The 18310-nt window shown below is 40.5% G+C and overlaps 2 protein-coding genes across 5 annotated transcripts in view; one reads left to right on the top strand and one right to left on the bottom strand.

Moving 5' to 3' along the window:
* ST7 (suppression of tumorigenicity 7) overlaps window positions 1-7943 on the top strand; it is a 99624-nt gene extending 91681 nt beyond the window's left edge. For 3 of the 4 annotated variants that reach the window (XM_018574092.1, XM_018574085.1, XM_018574107.1), the window contains exons 13-15: window positions 2946-3038; window positions 5891-6030; window positions 7614-7943. In XM_018574092.1, coding sequence (XP_018429594.1) covers window positions 2946-3038; window positions 5891-6030; window positions 7614-7709 — 329 coding nt within the window. In that variant the 3' untranslated portion in view covers window positions 7710-7943. The remainder of the gene's footprint in view (window positions 1-2945; window positions 3039-5890; window positions 6031-7613) is intronic. The other variant, XM_018574101.1, reaches the window with a different exon arrangement.
* Window positions 7944-9091: 1148 nt separating this feature from the next.
* The window catches only part of WNT2 (Wnt family member 2), a 59868-nt gene continuing 50649 nt past the window's right edge, over window positions 9092-18310 (bottom strand). The window contains exon 5 of the mRNA XM_018573962.1: window positions 9092-9384. Within this exon, the coding sequence (XP_018429464.1) occupies window positions 9155-9384 (230 nt within the window). The 3' untranslated portion in view covers window positions 9092-9154. The remainder of the gene's footprint in view (window positions 9385-18310) is intronic.

Genomic DNA, 18310 nt, shown 5'->3' with positions numbered 1-18310 from the left:
TAGAAAACCCCCCCCCCCCCCCCCTTCTCTCTCCTGGTTTTTCCCCCCATTTATATTACCAGTGTATAAGATATTTAGCATAAAATGTGAAAGCATTTTAAATATGAGCTAATTATGTTTGGAGCATACGACCTGGCGATTTATTTCTCCAGCGAGTAAGTTTAAATCAGCCTGAGACATTTCTAGTGTCACCTTTCACTAGTTGTCCTGAAGAAAAGAGGCCCTTTGTGTCGGCTTCTCATGTACGGAAGTCTCCAAGAGGCAGGAAACCTTGCGGTCAGCTCTACTTACCTATTTGCATGTGGCTCTTTGCCTACAAGGAACAGCTCGCCCTAGTCCGCTGTGCTGACTTCCAACCATTCTCCTGGGAGTTGCTTAGAAGTTCTACCTTTCTGGGAGAGATCAGAACACTTCATCATAACATGGAGGACGTTTGTGTGATAGTCCATCCAATAAGTGTGCCCAATATTTGGTAACCCCTCCACATTACATTCTGTTTACATTAATACACATTTTAGTTGATTGAAATGGTCTTTGGCATCAAGACAAAACCAATTTCCATTGTAATAAACCAGATACGTCTTTGAACTTGTTATGAGGTAACTATGTCTAGTACATGCTTATTTGCCGCCTTTTTTACTGTGTGAATGTTGAAGAAAGCCTGTCAGAAGAGAAACATGCTACCATTGCTGACCTCTCCATCAAAAATGCTAGTTGCCTGGCTGCCCTATTGCTTTAGTACTTTGAATCGGTGACCTGGAAGAAGTATGCACATAAGGATTCTGACCTTCCTCTGACTCACCTGATTTGCATACCTGTTCCCGGGCAAGGACTTGAGTACTAAATCCAAAGTATTGTCATAATAGCCGGGCTGTTAGCATTTTCCGAATAAAAGGTCAGCAGTGGCCGACTAAATGTCTCTCACTGAAGGTTTTCTTTCACTTGTGGAAGGTTTAGGATTATAAACTGGTTGATTGTTGGGACCATGTTTAGGGTGTTGAGTCAGGGAAGCCAATTATGGGAAGCAGTTGGGAAACATTCACACTTAAGTGTGTGCTTTATAGACTATGGGATAAAGAACGATGGGTGACATTTACTTGGGTCAGTTTGTCTGTACCAACAGACTCCTATTCACATTTATAGTGTATAGAAACCTGAAAAAAGTTAATATATTGCAACTTACCAGTGCTGTAGCCACATTGGTGGCTGCATTAGTTTACATTTTTTTCAGACCATTTTCAGCAAGTGTAGAAAAACCTTTTTCATCTTTTCAGAAATGCATATTTTTGCCTTCTCTGTCCCATTCTGGAAAAATCCTTTCACTTCCTGTCTGATAGCCACAGGAGGAAGCGAGGAGAGGAAATCCCTGGCGGTCAGCAGGGTCACCAGTACTAGAGTCCCGCTTTGGAAGATTTCCCCTCAATACAAACATTTGGGTTGTCACCAAAACAGGAATAATCTTTGATTTTGTTTGGTTTCAGTGATACGGGTCACCAGGACAAGTGGAGAGGATAAATCTCCGTAACAAGGACCCAGACAGCAATAAAAACCTGACCAGTGTTCTAATCCTTCTCCACTCTATCAAACTTTAAAAAAAAAAAAAGGTTCACTTCAGTGTTAGACTTTAAAAAGAAATCGCGGCCATACTTCTCTACCATGTAATGGAGATAAACAAAGGCAGGCGTGTTTGACGTCCAACCTGCCCCCCGTAGATGCACTGGAGGAATGAGTGTAGACACAAAGGGACATGAAGTGTTATTTGCAGGATCACCAGGTGTAATGAGGCTAAAAAAAGAAAACTAATGCAGCCATTTCCTCTAGTGACACCACATCTCAGGACTGGTAAGTGCTAATATATTACATTTTGCGTTCAGATGCAATTTAGCAACATACATGTGCATGTTGAAGGAAAAGGTGTTTGATCATTGAGGATTTTTGTGTCCTCTCATACCTTACAGTGACTTCTTACCTTTGTATGAAGAATGCTGACATCATCTCCCTGCTAATTCTGATATTGGGGTCTCAAATGTTTCATTAGGAGGTCTTTGTAAGTTGTGCTTTAAAAATGCAGCTGAATAGCCAGAGAGGATAACGAAGAAGAATGGGAGTGTTCTTGTGTGGCAGCAGTCTTGTCTGTCTTCAATTTGGGGGCATGTGATGTAATGGGTTCCTTGAAGAGTGATTATGATGGGGCATCACTCATGACAGCTGGCTACATGTGCTGAAAACCAGTGTAGGTCTGAAGGCCGTTCATTGTGTGAGAGGATGTTCTGTAGGCCAGTGTCCATTGTGACTCGGCACTGTATACGTTCAGCATTCTACTGAAGAAGGCAGCTGTATGCGATTTATATACCATACATGCCGTTTTAGTCCCTGCTAAATATATTTCAGCCGTCTGTGATTAATGTGCCACAAATGAATGCCATGTGTTAGCAGGAACCTGATTTTCCCTCTGAATTGGGGCATTTTATCTTCATAAATTCATCATCTACATCTGTATGCCAAAACACCTATCTGATGACATGCCATGTGGTAATACGCACATCAGCGGTCAGACCTAGTACTGGTATTGGTTAAGATACCGCACAGAGCTTTGAAAACATTTCTCATCTCAGGCTGTCGGATCACAATAAGGATTCATGTGTTATGTTGTACACAGAGAGATGGGTGCACAATGTATTCCTTGGAGAAATGAATGGAATGATAGATGATTTCAGAGAAGGTTCAAGATTCTACAGCAGTAAAATACAGAAGATTTAATATTGTTAGACGAACCTAGTTTGGTTTATTCTTCTTACCCTGATGTAGGCATGGTGAGAATGATGACTATTCAGCAATGAGAATAGTCTGAGAAATAAAATCTGCATGCTAATCTCTATTTTATTTATTCAGCCTAGTGGTACTAGACCTCTGTCAATATCAACGTGCTTTGCTTTGTTTTCCAGCATTCAGAATGATTCCTTATCCACTGGAAAAAGGTCACCTTTTCTATCCTTACCCCATCTGTACAGAGACCGCAGACAGAGAACTACTTCCATGTAAGTACCAGATCTTTAGATACGCACGTTATGATGGTGTCCAGCTTATTGAAATAGGGGATAATCATTCTGGTATCATAGAAGGAAAATTTAAAAATATATATGTATACCACTCGGGGTAAAGCTGGCCACATGTTCTTCAGGAACCCTTGATCAGCTGATCCAAGGAGACGGTCAAAAATAAATAAATAGATAAATAGAACAATGTAGGGCCAGCTAAAGTAACTCATTAAAGGCTCCTCTGTGAAATCCCCAGGTGCTGGTGTGGCTCGTTGCACTTCGGGAAATCACTAAGAAAAGAAAATGAATCACTGCACTCTGGACTGCAGCAAATGTTCTTGTTTATTAAAAAGCAATGCTAGTCGGCCCCGCTGGCTCTCAAAATTACCTGAAGAATTCCTGCATCCAATCAGATTGTTCAGGTATTTTGACAGCCAGCGGGGCTGACTAGCAAGATACTGAAGCTTGGCCCAGTGGGAGATTCCTCCATCCTCATAGTTTTAGCGTAGATGGAGGAATCTGTTGCACTTTTTCCATCTGACCATAGAAAATCTACAGATAATCTATAGGTGTATGGCCAGCTTTAGAGGTGACCCCTGCTGCTATTTAATATAGCACGTTATAGCGTTGTACTGTGCTCTAGCATGGAGTAGTATATACATTTTTGGTTGCTCTATGCCCACCTCACCATAATCTGTCTATACTTTATTGTTGCTCCCCCAAACATGCTGTGTTTTGGAATATACTGTATGACTCTCTAATATTGGGATGTATCTGTACTAGTAGCAGTTCTGGATGTACAGTTGGCCCAGGGGCATGAAGGGATAATTTGCATGACTCTGCTCACTATCCTAAGATAAGGAACTAACCCATTTATTTTTCTAAATTGATGACGTTAATACGTCTGTGGATTAGTAGAAGGCTCTTTCCATCTTTCTATATACAACCCAATTAGTTAGGTGGGTTGATGTAAAGTGGGATATAAGTGGGCACCAATTCCCATATCAGGGAGTGTCTAATATGGCAGACACCATACTTTAACCTCCAAGTTCCTGTTGTATGTAAGGGAGGAGCTTAGACATGCCCTCATCCCCTCACTAGCACCTGCACTGCATTATGGGATACAGTAAGCGGGTATAGCGGAAACCTGGCTGGACAGCACACATGACTGGGCTACTAATATAGAGGGGTATAACTCAATTTCATGGACCAGATGGTGGAGAGTCCTACCAGAAAAAAAATGCCATCTTAGTTCTAATTGTCACTAATAATAACTATCTTATTGGATCGTTGGATCAATGGTGCTTATACATTGGTCCAGCCGTCCATACTAGCTCAATGCCTTGTTATATAACAATGTACCCCCTCTCCAAACCCACACATTCTCCTGCACACCCCTCTTACCACTCCTCCTCCTCCTCCTATTGCACACTTATCTCTGCCCCCCAAAATTATTTTGTGTATGACACTTTACGCCAGTAAACCTTAAAGAGAACTATAGGGTCAGTGTTTTTCCCCATAGTTCTCCTTAGGGTAACGGTTGCGGATGACACCAAAATTGGGAGGGTAATAGACACGGACTTAGACATTATAACATTACAGGAGGACCTGGATAAAATAGTGGAGTTGGCATTAATATGGCAGATGAGGTTTAATGTCGATGATAAATGCAAAGTAATGCACTTTGGAATTAAAAATAAACAAATGGGTTATACAATTATGGGTATGCCGCTGGGGAAGTCAGAAATGGAGAAGGATTTGGGGGTCATTGTAGACCACAAACTGAAAGGTAGTTTGCAGTGCCAGGCTGCTGTAAACAAAGCTAGCAGGGTCTTGTCCTGTATTAAAAAGGGGATGTATTGCAGGGACAAGTCTATAATTTTGCCACTTTATAGATCATTGGTTCGACCTCATCTGGAGTACGCGGTCCAGTTCTGGTCACCAGTACTAAGAAAAGATGTCCTTGAGTTGGAAAAAGTCCAGCGGAGGGCAACCAAACTAATTAGGGGTATGGAGGACCAGAGCTACGAGACAAGGCTACTAAATTTAAAAATGTTCACATTAGAGGTGAGGAGATTAAGGGGGGATCTACATGATCTCCATGTACAAAATGTTCAATGGTGGTAGCAACATTAGCGATAAACTGTTTAAAATTAACTCCATTACAAAAACTAGAGGCCATCACCTAAAATTGGTGGGAAAAAAAATTCCAGCACGAGGGCCGAAGGGGGTTCTTCACAGTAAGATCAGTTAGGGTCCGGAACTCACTGCCACAGGTGGTGATTTCAGCAAAGAATGCGGAATGGTTCAAGAAACTTTTGGACGGTTTCTTAAGGGACCGTAATATACAGGGGTGCAGGTACTCCTAGAATTAGATCCTAATAGGTTGGACTTGATGGACTAATGTCTTTATTCAACCTCAAATACTATGTAACTATGTAAGCATGTCAAAGCCTCCGCACTACATTACCATACTAAATTGTGGGTGACGTCCATGTTAAACAATGTTTTCAGATGATGGACTGTGCACTACATGCGACTTCCCTCTTCCTAACATTCTTTCTAAGCGTGTGCAGGGTAATAATAGTAATGTGTCCTCCTAGACAATGATGTGCTTCTTGCCCCACATTCCCAGCAAGTATTCCTTTTTTTGTTTCACAAACGTTTTATTAAAGTTTTAAAGCATAAACCACAATAAGAGAAAGAGGAATGTAACCAAAACCCAAGGCACAATCTGAAATATATACATAAAGAAATGATAACAGGACATGGGTTGGGGAGTTAAGATGTGCAAGTATTACTTTTTCATGTTTAATTATTAAAAAAAGTAACCTTCTTAATTTTTGTTTTAGCATTTCATGAAGTTTCAGTCTATCCAAAGAAAGAACTTCCTTTCTTCATACTCTTCACAGCGGGCCTCTGCTCTTTCACAGCCATGCTGGCTCTTCTCACACATCAGTTTCCAGAGCTCATGGGAGTTTTTGCAAAAGCTGTGAGTATTTCTTACCTTAATATTGGCGTACTCCAACCTGTTTGTGATCTATAAAGTCAGTGCTTCATGAAATCTGGGATGTTAAACCACACACAGCCCTTTTACTTGTAGCAGCAGTCTCAAATTCTCTACCTTGTTATTAAATGTTAATAATGGTGGATTAGAACAAGTAGTGTCCAGTATGTTCAGGTTTAAGGTCCCCACACACCTTACGATAATCGCGGGAAATCCCGCGATCGTACGATTATGGTAAGGTGTGTGGAAGCCGTGCGACCTCTACTACTGTAAGGTCGCACGACTTTAAACTTACGGACATGTTTCAAAACCCGCCGAGCATCGTACGATGTTCGGCGGGTCTGTAGCATGTTTGTAAAGATAAAACCCGGACGGGCCGGTGTGCGCAAGCACACACTGCCCGTTCGGCATTGCGGTAATCGAAAGCCTGCCCCTCAAGGGGCGTGGCTTGCGATCATCGCAAGTACGATCTGCCTATGCAAGATAGGCAGATCGTACGTTTATCGTACCTTATGTGCCTAGCCTTACTTGGAATGTTGCCCCCAACACAGGCCAGGCCATTTAGTGTGTAAGTGTTATGCTAGTCCACTAAAAAGAAATGTGGTTGTCCTGATGCACATGTAACTAGATCATTTATTATTGAAAATGAATTTGAACTGACCTGAGGAGAGATGGGAAACCCGTATACAGGGGCTCTTAATGGCAAGTCATCTTTCAACTTGATTTTGAGCTTATTTATTGTAAATAACCGTTCAAATAACATGTTTTACAAATATTGACACCAGTCATAGATATTCAGGGGGAGCAGCATATTTACAGGTGGCCCATGCCACCTTCTGCAGTATACAGAGGCCACAACTAGATATATTTTACTGCCTAATAAAAGAACATGTAGTGCAGGCAAGGCCAAAATGATTAAAAAAAAATTTCTCCACTATCGAAGTGATGGGAAATATTTTTGAGTTATCACCAGAAAAGGTTTCCACTCATTTCCTGTGACAACTGTCTAAGTCGGGATTGCCTCTGGCACAGGAAGTGAAAAACAAAAGGGTCTTATAGTGTATCTAAACCCAAGAAGAGGAAAATATATTGCAGCTTGCCAGTCCTTTTATGTGGTGGCTGATTTATCAGCTACATTGTTCTCAGCTCAGAGTCAGCGTGTGCAGGAAGTTACTAGCTGACAAGATTTCTGGCAGGAGTAACACAACTGCACTCTAAATCTTCAGTCCCTGGTGCTGGACAGGAGAGAGGAGCTCAGGTGTCTGTCAAGAACCAGGTACAGCAGATAAATGTAGCAGGTAAAGATTTGGAGTGCTTTCTGTATGTTCCCTCTGGTATATTTTTTGCACCCAACAAGCAGATGTAACAAAACACTTTCAACTGTTTATTTAGGAGACCAACATAAGAGTTGTAAAAGTTTAAGTAACCCCTACTAAGATGAAAAAAAGGTTCTGGCTTCACTTGCACTTTAACAAGAAATTTTTTTTTTTTTTTTAAATAATAAAAAACACTTTAAATGTTGAACGGTTGTCTGCTTTGGTGTAACGTTCTTCTGTAATCTTTAACAGTTCCTGAGCACCCTGTTTGCACCATTAAACTTTGTCATGGAAAAGGTGGAAAGCATACTCCCTTCCAGCTTGTGGCACCAGCTCACTCGAATCTGACACTTTTCTAGCACTACAGGAAGAACCCAACCACTCAGCTGCCCACAACAACGCATGACTAACAGAAGACCATTTATCTACAACCAATAGACTGTCTGCTCTCAGAAACAAATTGATTTTGTTGTTAATGGGAAAACGATGTTCACTTCTGCTATATTTTGCCGTCAGGAGCAGAAAACAATTCTTTGAAATAAACATTTTGTGTATGGCAGCAACATGTTTAAATGAATTTCTTCATCACCACACAAATATTTGAAGGTAGAGACCAGTTATTCTGATGGCAGGTAAATGTAATAATTAGAGTCTGATTGCTACATAAGATGACGCTCTATTATCCTTCTAACATTATTGCTGACTAAGTCCTTCTTCATGAACAGAAAGAGTGTGCGTGCGTGATGGAAGCAGTAAGGTCTACTATCCATCATACCATGCAACATTTGCACCTCCTCCATAACACTCTGTGTCCAGTAACCTGTAGCTCTCAAGAACTGGCTACATTAATATAGTGTGTACATACACATTAAGGTACATAAGGTTTCATGTCATTTGGCAGTAGCTATATAGAGCTGTTTACAAGTTTTTAGCAAGCAGTAGACACTTCATTCATGTCAATGGCTTTAGAACTACCCTCTACAGTTAATAGGCACATGACTACTTCAAGTGTGGGAAGTTCATTACTTGGCCTCTCAGCAAACAGGGGTGAAACGTCACAGAAAGGACATGATTTCCTGTTGGTGAAAGTTTGAGTCACAATACTTAACACATTGACGCATATGACTCCCGGCTTGCTCCTAAATAAAGGCAGCTAGGTAAAACACACTGAAGAGCAATGACTGCCAGGCTGCAACACAGAACAGATATTGGACATAGCAGGCTTCCATATACTGATTAACATTCATTAAGAGGCTACACTCATTGTAATTACATACAACTGCTTTATGTTACAGTCTACACATTTCAAGACTGTGTAAAAACACGAAGGATGAAGACATTCTAAATGACATAACCACTTAACCCAATTTCTCTTTTATTTCACAGATGTAAGGTGATGAGATAGGAGGACTTGATTACTGGTATGTGAAATCATTTCCGATGGTACACACAAGTTCAGTGTTAGAACTAGAACATGAACATTCTGTACACTGAGACAGCACTGATTTATCATCATCTTGTTTGATGGGGTCGCACAGATCATACTTGGTGTTTTCAATACAAAACACATCAAGTCAGCCTATACATGTATACATTTAGAGAATATTACACCATCTTCAATAGTTTGACAGCTCAAATATATTTCAATAACTTGCAATAATAAGACTTAATTTACAATATAAGTTATTATAATTTAAAAGTGGTATAATAAAGGAATAGAGCAACTCTTTTCAATCCACAGTCATTTACAGCATATGCGCCCTTCAGAGCAGGTAGAATAGTGGCCAGGGTGTCTACATTTTCTCCCTCCAGACTGCATCTCTGGCAGCTTTACATGTGTACACGTCCACAGTCTCAAGGCAGTCTTTACAGCGCACAGCACAGCACCAGTGAAATTTACATTCACACTTTACCATTTTAGTAACCCGGGCGGTATCGTATCCTCTTCCACAGCACATGACCTCACAGCTATCCATGCCACGGGATGACTGGTTGCATATTCTGCCGGCTGTTCCAAATGAACCTATATTATGAAAAGAAGAAGCGATGTTACATCTAAGCTACTGCCATTCTCAAACATTTTTTTTCAGAAGAATTCTTTAAGCTGAAGTTCAATCCCATGCTGCTCTTCACAGCTCAATGGGAGGGCTTCCCTCAGTCCTGGAAGTTACTCCAAGCTGAGACAAACCTTTCAGTTGAGCTTTTAGGGTTAGACACAAAAAATTCCATTTCAGATGGTATTGAAAATGCACTAAATGACACAAGAGGATACAAATCCTTTCAATCACTAAACAATATAGCCAATCTAAGTAATAACACCGCTTGTTTATAAACTGAGTCAGCCAGAGTCTCTGATCTGCTGTACATCCGGCCACAGTCAGCCGTGGTTTAGCAGAGAAGACCAGGGAACTTCTCACACCACTCCCTGCTGAAGAAGAATGTTGTGGTTCCAAGGTTACATAGCAAGCCAATGGAGAAGTGATCACTTCTAGATGAAATGGCAGAGCCAGCTCTAACATTGAAAAAGATCACAATTAATGTTGCAGTTGTGGGCGTGTTTACATCCCATTACTGCCTCATCGTAGTATCTGTCACAGTGGCAGTAAAAGGGATAAAGAGACCTTGTACTGAGGTGAGATGTACGCAAGCATTGTCTTCCCTTTCTGCAAATGTTAGCTCTCTCTGGCTGTCATAACATGCCAAGACAAAGCTGCGGATGAGGATCTCTGAATGTACTGAAGCATGTACTGAAAATAAACTTTTCATGAGAAAAATATGGAGGCTACTATTGCAGATTCTCCTTTGAAAATGCTGCTTGGCTGGCTGTCATGCTGATTGCTTTGGTACTTTATGACCCAAAAGCAAGGTTCAAAATATAGATTTCAGGCTTTCATTTTGTGCACACTTTGTTCTTTGTCAGTAGGTCTAATGTATTGAAGTCAGACAACTAGTATTCTCAGAAATGGCTAGCAATGCAGCCCCCCTAGTCACAGGGGGTGTGCTTGGAGCCAGAAACTTCCAGACAACTAGCATATTGTAGAATATTCAGTGGACAACAAAGAGCACCAATATAAAGCACTCCGTGATAAATCCACCAATATAAAGCACTCCGTGATAAATCCACTAGGGGGCACATCCTTCCATAATAAAAATACATGTAAATAGCCACAAAGTGTATCCTCCATATAAGTGAATAAAAGGAAACTAAATGACATTTTTTGTTGTTGTCCAAAATATACAGTTGAGGATTTACATGCATCATAATAACCATAACTGATTGCTTCTTGCCATGAAATTGTGGGAATGAGTGTAATCTGACATAATCCATAGTACATTACCTGCCATGGAAATCTAGCTCACCAATAGCAATGCATGGGGTAGATATGAACTAATAATATGAGTCAGAGACATTTTTTGGTGGCAAGGCCGTGCAGAGTCAGACAATGAGTATTGCTGAAACAAGGAGGAAGGTAAGGATTTAACATGGCACGCTGCACTCTGGGTACGGAGGATAAAGTAAAAGTGGACTTGTCCTTGGAATCATGAATATACAGGTGACGTTTCCCACTTGAAGCCAGGCCTATGGGACTATAAGCTTAGAAGACACCACAATGTAGAGCAGTGTGCTTTTTGCAGTTCAGGGCAATGTTTCTAAGTCACTACAAATAAATAGTGGCAGGTTTTGCAGGAACACAAATCCAGCATACCTATCATTGGGATCACATTTCATGCTGCTCTCTCATATAGTGTAACATTTTAGCAAGAACACGCGGACACCCAATAGCTTCCCCAGTGCTGATATCAGTCAGGCATCATTCATCAGAAAATGTAGAACATGTGCTTCTCTTAGGTCTCAGTAAGGCCACCACAAAAGTTCAATCTTACGTCTACACCGAGATGATAAAATAACATTCCCTTGACATGAAAACAATGCAAACTATTCCAGGTATTTTTTTATTTTAGGAAAAAATAACCCCAAATTTAAAGACCATCTTATGCTGTGCAACAAGACCATAGCTGTCAACATGTTAAATTGATTTCCAAGTACAATTTTCTATTAACCCTTTTGTAACCTGAAGTCATTGATGCTTAGGCCAAATTTAGCAGCAGCAGCATGTCAGCGTATGTGAAGGCAAAACCTTTATTTCTTGAGCATATACAGGTGAAACTCGAATAATTAGAATATCGTGCAAAAGTAATTGCAGTAATTGCTGCAAAAGGGGCCCAAACCAAGTACTGAGTACATATGCATGCTTGTACTTTTCAGAGGTCCGATATTGTTCTATGTACAATCCTTGTTTTATTGATTGCATGTAATATTCTACTTTTTTGAGGTTGTGGATTTGGGGTTCTTGGGGTTTTCATGAGCTGTAAGCCATAATCATCACAATTATGACAAATCACGGCTTGAACTATCTTGCTTTGCATGTAATGACTCTATCTCATATATTAGTTTCACCTTTTAAGTTGCATTAGTGAAATAAATGAACTTTTGCACGATATTCTAATTATTCGAGTTTCACCTGTAGTATAGGACAACGGTAGATTCAGAGAGGTTTCTCTGGCTGTGACTATCCATGGTAACTTTGCAGCTTCCGGGTCAGTGTCCCTCAGCAACTGGGCTCTGCCGGATGGAAGGCACAGGGCCAGCCTACCATAACACTTTGGGCACAATCTCTGTTAGGTGCCCACCTTGGTATGTGGTTAGCTGCAGGGTGCTATCCAGGGGAGTTGTGACACTGTCCCTAGCGACCCCTTTATGGTTTTGCTCAACTGAAGTGAGTAAAGCGGAGGGGAAGTGGGAGCTGCCCCCTTCCCTTTGGTTGCCCGATGTTACTAGTGGTCGAGTCTCTGCCCTTATCCACACCCCCATACATTAAAATCCACACTGTGCCTCTGTTCTTTTTTTTTTAAATCAGGCCTCACTGCAGGTATAGCTGGCTGTGTATATCAGTTAAGTGTGGTGACCATAATGCTGCACCCAGGGAACACAGACTGCAATCCAGCAAATCGAAGCATGCCTAGGGTGTAGTGGCTATTGCAGCCATCTTTCCCCTATTATTGTCGCTGGGATATATGTAGTAGAGACACGGCTGGAATATGAGCATATTTCATCCATCAAAATCCTGTAGCCGACTGATACACAAATAAGCTACATTTTTGATAATAGTTAAGATACATGCATTTTTAAGATTTAAAGCGGACCTTTACCCATACCTTTTTAAAATAACAACAAACACACCTTTAGAAATGTTTAGTAATGACAATCTACAACACATACTTCTAGATATTTGCCAGCTTTGTATTCTTTACATACCTTATTTCTCTTTTCTTCTGACAGTGGCCATGTTTACTAAGGGCAGATTACTAGCTCTCCCTTTTACTTCCTTGATTTCTGGCATGTGACTAGGGCATGTGACCATGCACACCATCTCAGGGGAGGAGCCTTTCCCTGAGATAACAGATGAGATTTCCCAGCAATGCTCTGCTGATAAGGCAATCCCTGTGCGCATTGCTTTGGCAAACTGAAGTCATTTTGCCCTTTCGAAGCAGGAAGTGAATGCTCTGCAAGTGTAAGTATTTCATAATCACAGCATTTTACACCTGACATGTCTATGTTATAATTAATCATCATAGATGGATGCATTGGTAGAATTAGATTTTTGAGTGTAAAAGTCTGCTTTAACTCTTGTAGAGTGAAAAAACACAAGTTTTTGACAAGTCCCTTATAAAAAAAAAAAAAAAAAATTTTAAACCCCCCCCCCCCCAAAAAAAAATTGTCACGAACAACAGCTGCCAACTCGTCACTGAAATATAATTAAAAAAAAAGGCCCACCAACTTGTCTGCTACCGCCAAATACCCGACGCAAAATTACATCACGACTTGCTCCGCCTCATCTGTTTTCATTCCATGACAGCTCTGTCTTCAAATGGTATGTAAACAAAGAGGCGGTGCAAGTCCTATGACTCATTCCACCTATTTGTTTACATGCCATTTGGGGATACTGAGCTGGGATTTGCTCCACCCATTTGTTTACCTTCGGGTCGGACCTGTCATTTTACTGCAGGTGTTCGGCGGGCCTTTTTTTATTTTGGTCAGTTGGCAGGCATCGTCCATCGTTTTTCGAGCTGCTCCGCCAGGCCACTGTTTGGATTAGGAGTCTGGTATGGGATTTTAGGGGGGACCCCATGTTTTTGGGGTCCCCCTTCAAATTCCTACCAGACCTATAACGGAGCCCCATGCTTTTTTTTATTCTATTATTTAACAATCGGGAATTGGATCCACTTCGGCAGACCATTCTACCCCCTACGGCTCTTTGTTCAGCTTTGCCGAGCAGAAGCATGTGCATTCGGCTGTTTAGTTCGGCTGCTGTACGCACTATTGAGAATAGCGCATATAGCAGCCCTTCAGTTCAGTTGAACCAAAGGGTGTCTGCAGCCGACGGATTAGCCTAACATTTGGCTACATCCTATGGCTCTTTAGTGAATAACCCCCTACGTCTTTGATACAGGACAGACTAGGAGGACCCCTATCACCACCCACTTCCTATCCCTTGTTTATGTTCCTTCCTACTACTTGTTATTTTTCCCTTTCTTCTCTATTGGGTCCATTTTATGCCTTAGCTTCAATCTCTCCTCATCTTTATACACCCCTCAGAGTGTCAAATATTTAAAACTTTCCACAATAGAGGCCCAACTGGGTGGGGCAACACACAACTAAATTCAGCATTTCACCTCTACTAAAGGACCTCTCTATTTCTGCAACTATCGTGTATCTCCTTCTATGACATGTGTCCCTACATAATCTATAGCACTAGACGTGTAAATTTACTTTAACACTTACCGTTGGTAAAAGACTTGCACTTGACTCTCTGTCCCATCCTATAAAACATTCCAAAATAGATTACATGCAAAGCTACAAGGTGATTGGTTGAACCCTAACAGCAGATTACTGTAATCACACATAACTACAATATTATCCTGATTCTCTTTGATGTAATCGAACAGAACTAGGTAGATGAGCAGAAATGCTATCCTAAGCAAAGTTTTACTGAATTTGAACTGTCATTTTTTTTTTAAATCTGTGGCAGAACCAGTTTGTATGCTCTTTCTAAAACAAAATGATCACTTTTAAAGAAAAAAAAATAAACCACCAGCAGGGCAGTGAAGGGGTTAAAGTGACATTAAAGTCATATTTTTTTTTCCTCTTCCCAATCTTACTCTAAGGACTTTCCTTAAATGATGCCTCTTGATGCGATCATCTTCTTTACTGTCCTTTTCAGCTGTCCCTCCAGCACTGGTGTGAGTCTCTGATCCAGCGCTGACTCCTCTGTCCTCCTCTTGTCTGACATCCCACAGAGTCTGTACGGGTGCACACTGCTCCAGAGACTTACCTTGTGTCTCTTCTCGTCTCCCGGCCGAACATCTGAACTGCAAATGCGCCCTCCCCAAGATCCTTTGCGGCCGCCCAAGACCCTTCAGATGTTCGGACAGGAGGGCACGGCGAAGACACAGGTATGTTTAACCCCTTCATGACAGACTTTTTTTCATTTTCTGCACCCATGTTATATTCCACATTTTAGGCCTGAAGATTACTTAAAACCCCCCAACATTATATATTTTCTGGAAGCCAAGACCCTATAGAATAGAATGGTGGCAGTTGCAAATTATGTTGGACGTTATTAGCGCAACTCCTTATCAAACCCAAAAACACAATAAAATACCAATTTTTTGAAAATAAAATTAAAAGATGAGGTTACAACGAGTAAATAGATACCCAACATGCCCAGGTTAAAAATTGTCCGTGAAACGGCAACAAACTTCAGTACCCCCCAAAAAAGACCATAGACGACGCTTTAAAAGCCCCCACAGGTCATAAATTTAGAGATACCCAAAAATACTGGCCCTAGAATTATTGCTCTCATTCTGGTGTGAGCGGCGATACCCAACATGTGTAGCGCATTTGTTTGTTTTCATACATAGCCACACCCGACGCGTGTTGACGTGGGGGACTGTAAAAAAAAAAAAAAAAAGGTTTACATTATTTTTAGATTTATTTTATTTAATTTTAAAAACTGTTGTTTTTTTACTCTACTTTGATTGCTATCACATAGGGGGGCTTGTAAGCCCCCCCATGTGATAGCAGATGGTGGTGGCAGGTACTCTTTAAGGTGATGCGTGGGTGTCGGGCCGGCCAGACGGACGGACAGACACACACACTATGTTTTTGTATATATCTACTGCTTGCTAGCAGTAGATATATGCAAAAACTGCTGAGGGTTTAATAACCCTTTAAATATGAAAATCAGTGGATCAGTAACCACTCATAGTGGTTACCAATCAAATCTTCCACCTCCCCTTCTTCCACAAAGTCTGCAGCTCCCTCCTCATGGAGATCAGAATGATCTGCAAAGGGTTCTGCAGTGGTAAACAGAGGTCTTTCTTAACACCCTGTTGGAACTAGTTATTTGCAGGTGAAATGATCATTTGCAGTGGGATCTGTAGTTTTATCCAATCCACTCTCGAACATGTTGGGAAAACATAAAAGTTCCACATGATGTACGGTAGTCTTATACATTTCACCCGCTTCCAGAAATTACATTCTTCTTGCAGGTTAACATTGTCAGAGCTTTCCAGTAGCAAAATAAAGTACTGAGAATTGGACTATTAGAAAAGTTGTCGGCTTTTTCAATGATTTTATTGGTGAAGAACATTGACCTGCTGTTCTTTCTGTCTAAGGAATTCTCAGTCAGTACTTGAATATATAAAGCCAGACTGATGCAAACCAAAGCTTAATATTTTGTCCATAGATGAAATCATTATGGAAGACAGACTCTGGGGAAGACTGAAGACCAAAAGGTGACAACAAAGGTTTAACCAATAATAGGGAATTACTAAAAACTGTCAGGTTCTTGTTTTTTTTCTCCATTGGGGAAAGTGCAAGGACATATCTTCAAAATTGGGAGGCAGTCCTCTCTTGGAAGTCCTTGCCATTGGAAGATTTCCCCTTACCTACACTTCAAAGGGACAACTCTAAAAATGTGTACATCCCATCACATGGTCAGTCCTCACCAGGACAAAATGAGAGGGTTTATCTATACAGCTGGGACATATACAACAATAAATTCATCCAAAACAAAAAAAAGTTTGGGTATTAGAACTACTTTAAGGTGTACACACAGCATTACCGAAGAGATAAACATGAACCTGCAAGAGCTTAGATAAACAAGTGCTGACACAAAACCAACCACCTCTTTGTCAGAGTGCTAATTTTATCATCCGACAAAAGCACATCTGGAATTCATGTGATATTTGCCATCTTTCTTGGTGATGCCAGGGTTGGCTTGATCATGAAACCAGAATATAGGGTCCTGCATGTTCCTGAAAAACGTATGACATCTAAATATGTGATGCATCATGATGTGTGCTCTTACCGTTAGAAACAATGACAAGTTGTACAGGCGACACTGTCAACAACTATTGGAATTAAAATATGCAGGTGTACATACTTTTACTTTAACCCATACTTAACCTGCTGCCATTTTACCCAGCTAGCTGATCATACTGCTTTTACATGACATCATCTAGTCAAAAAGTCAAAATGTGCTCTGAGAAAACAAAGCGCTAATGTCATACAGACTCCTAATGAAAAATACAATCACAGAGTACCTATGTGATAGATAAATATCCCTGCACATTTCTAATAGCCAAGCAGTAACTGCTGTTGACATATTTATGTCAAATGCTGCTGAATGCTTGATGCAGAGTTGGTACGGCTGCCCCTTATTCTACGTTTTCTGTAGAAGGACATTTTGTGGTAAGGCAATCTGCTAAACATCAATTACTATAAACAGACATGGTCATAAAATGACTCATCGCTCTAAAAAGGTAAAATGATGGAAGATTTCATCTTAAACTCTGTGAGCAATTGAAGGATATGAAAAATTTGGCAAGGCTGAATAGATGGGACGGGGTCTGTGTCCGTTAAATGTTCTTCTTTCACATCATTACATTTGCTTTAAATTCAACACCTTATGAATATTGCAAAATGATTTATACTGGAAAAATTGCACAAGTGTTAAGAGCTTTCAATCTGAAAAATATTGCAGCAGTTTATGAAAGGTGTTTCTAGAGGTGACATTTTAGACCTATCTGGGGATTCTACTGAATTAATAAACCATGTACCATTAAAATAACTAAAATTTTAAAAAGTTAAAAGGATATACAAAGGTTTGACTTTCTTGTGACAGCTCATATTAGCTACAGCAATAAGAACCCTGCACTATTGCACAAAATAATAATGTACTTATTTCTAATAAATTATGCTTGATTGAACCTTTTTTTCCAGTCCATTGTGTACTACCTTAATATTTGTGCAGAGGTTCGCCTCCTTTAAAATGGGGCTCAAAGTGTCCATGGATACTTTATCTAGCATCAAAAACCACAGCCTTTTCCAGCTCAAGAATCTTAAAGTTATGCATATTCCACCCACAACATCCAAAATAATGGGAAACATGTTGGTTCTGAAAGTCCACTTGGTGTTTCCTCCCAGCTTTGCTTCTCCCTTAATTTAGGAATTCAGAATACTGGTTAGGAGATAGTACTCACATTCCGTTTTACATAATCTGGCTACCTATCCGACATCAGTGACTGCAAATTTATTTGGGTTCAATTCACAGACCTGTTTGGTGAACGCGGCCAAAAATCTGCAAATTGCAAAGTGTAATGCAAACCCCATGGAAGTAGATCCTTGAAAAAGACAGACGATCCTGTTGACACAAACATGACAGGCCACGCACTTTAATCTTCACCCGATGGACTCTCATAAAACCATCCCCACTTAATCCATAATTATAAATAAAGTTATTGGCTTGACATGCACTTTAATAATTCATTAAGCACCTAACACAAGTACTACAATAGATGCTTTATTAAAAAGTTTCATTTCC

Source organism: Nanorana parkeri, unplaced genomic scaffold, assembly GCF_000935625.1.
Source record: "Nanorana parkeri isolate BGI_ZX_2015 unplaced genomic scaffold, ASM93562v1 scaffold49, whole genome shotgun sequence".
Taxonomy (NCBI): domain Eukaryota; kingdom Metazoa; phylum Chordata; class Amphibia; order Anura; family Dicroglossidae; genus Nanorana; species Nanorana parkeri.
This window is presented reverse-complemented; position numbering and strand designations above follow the sequence as displayed.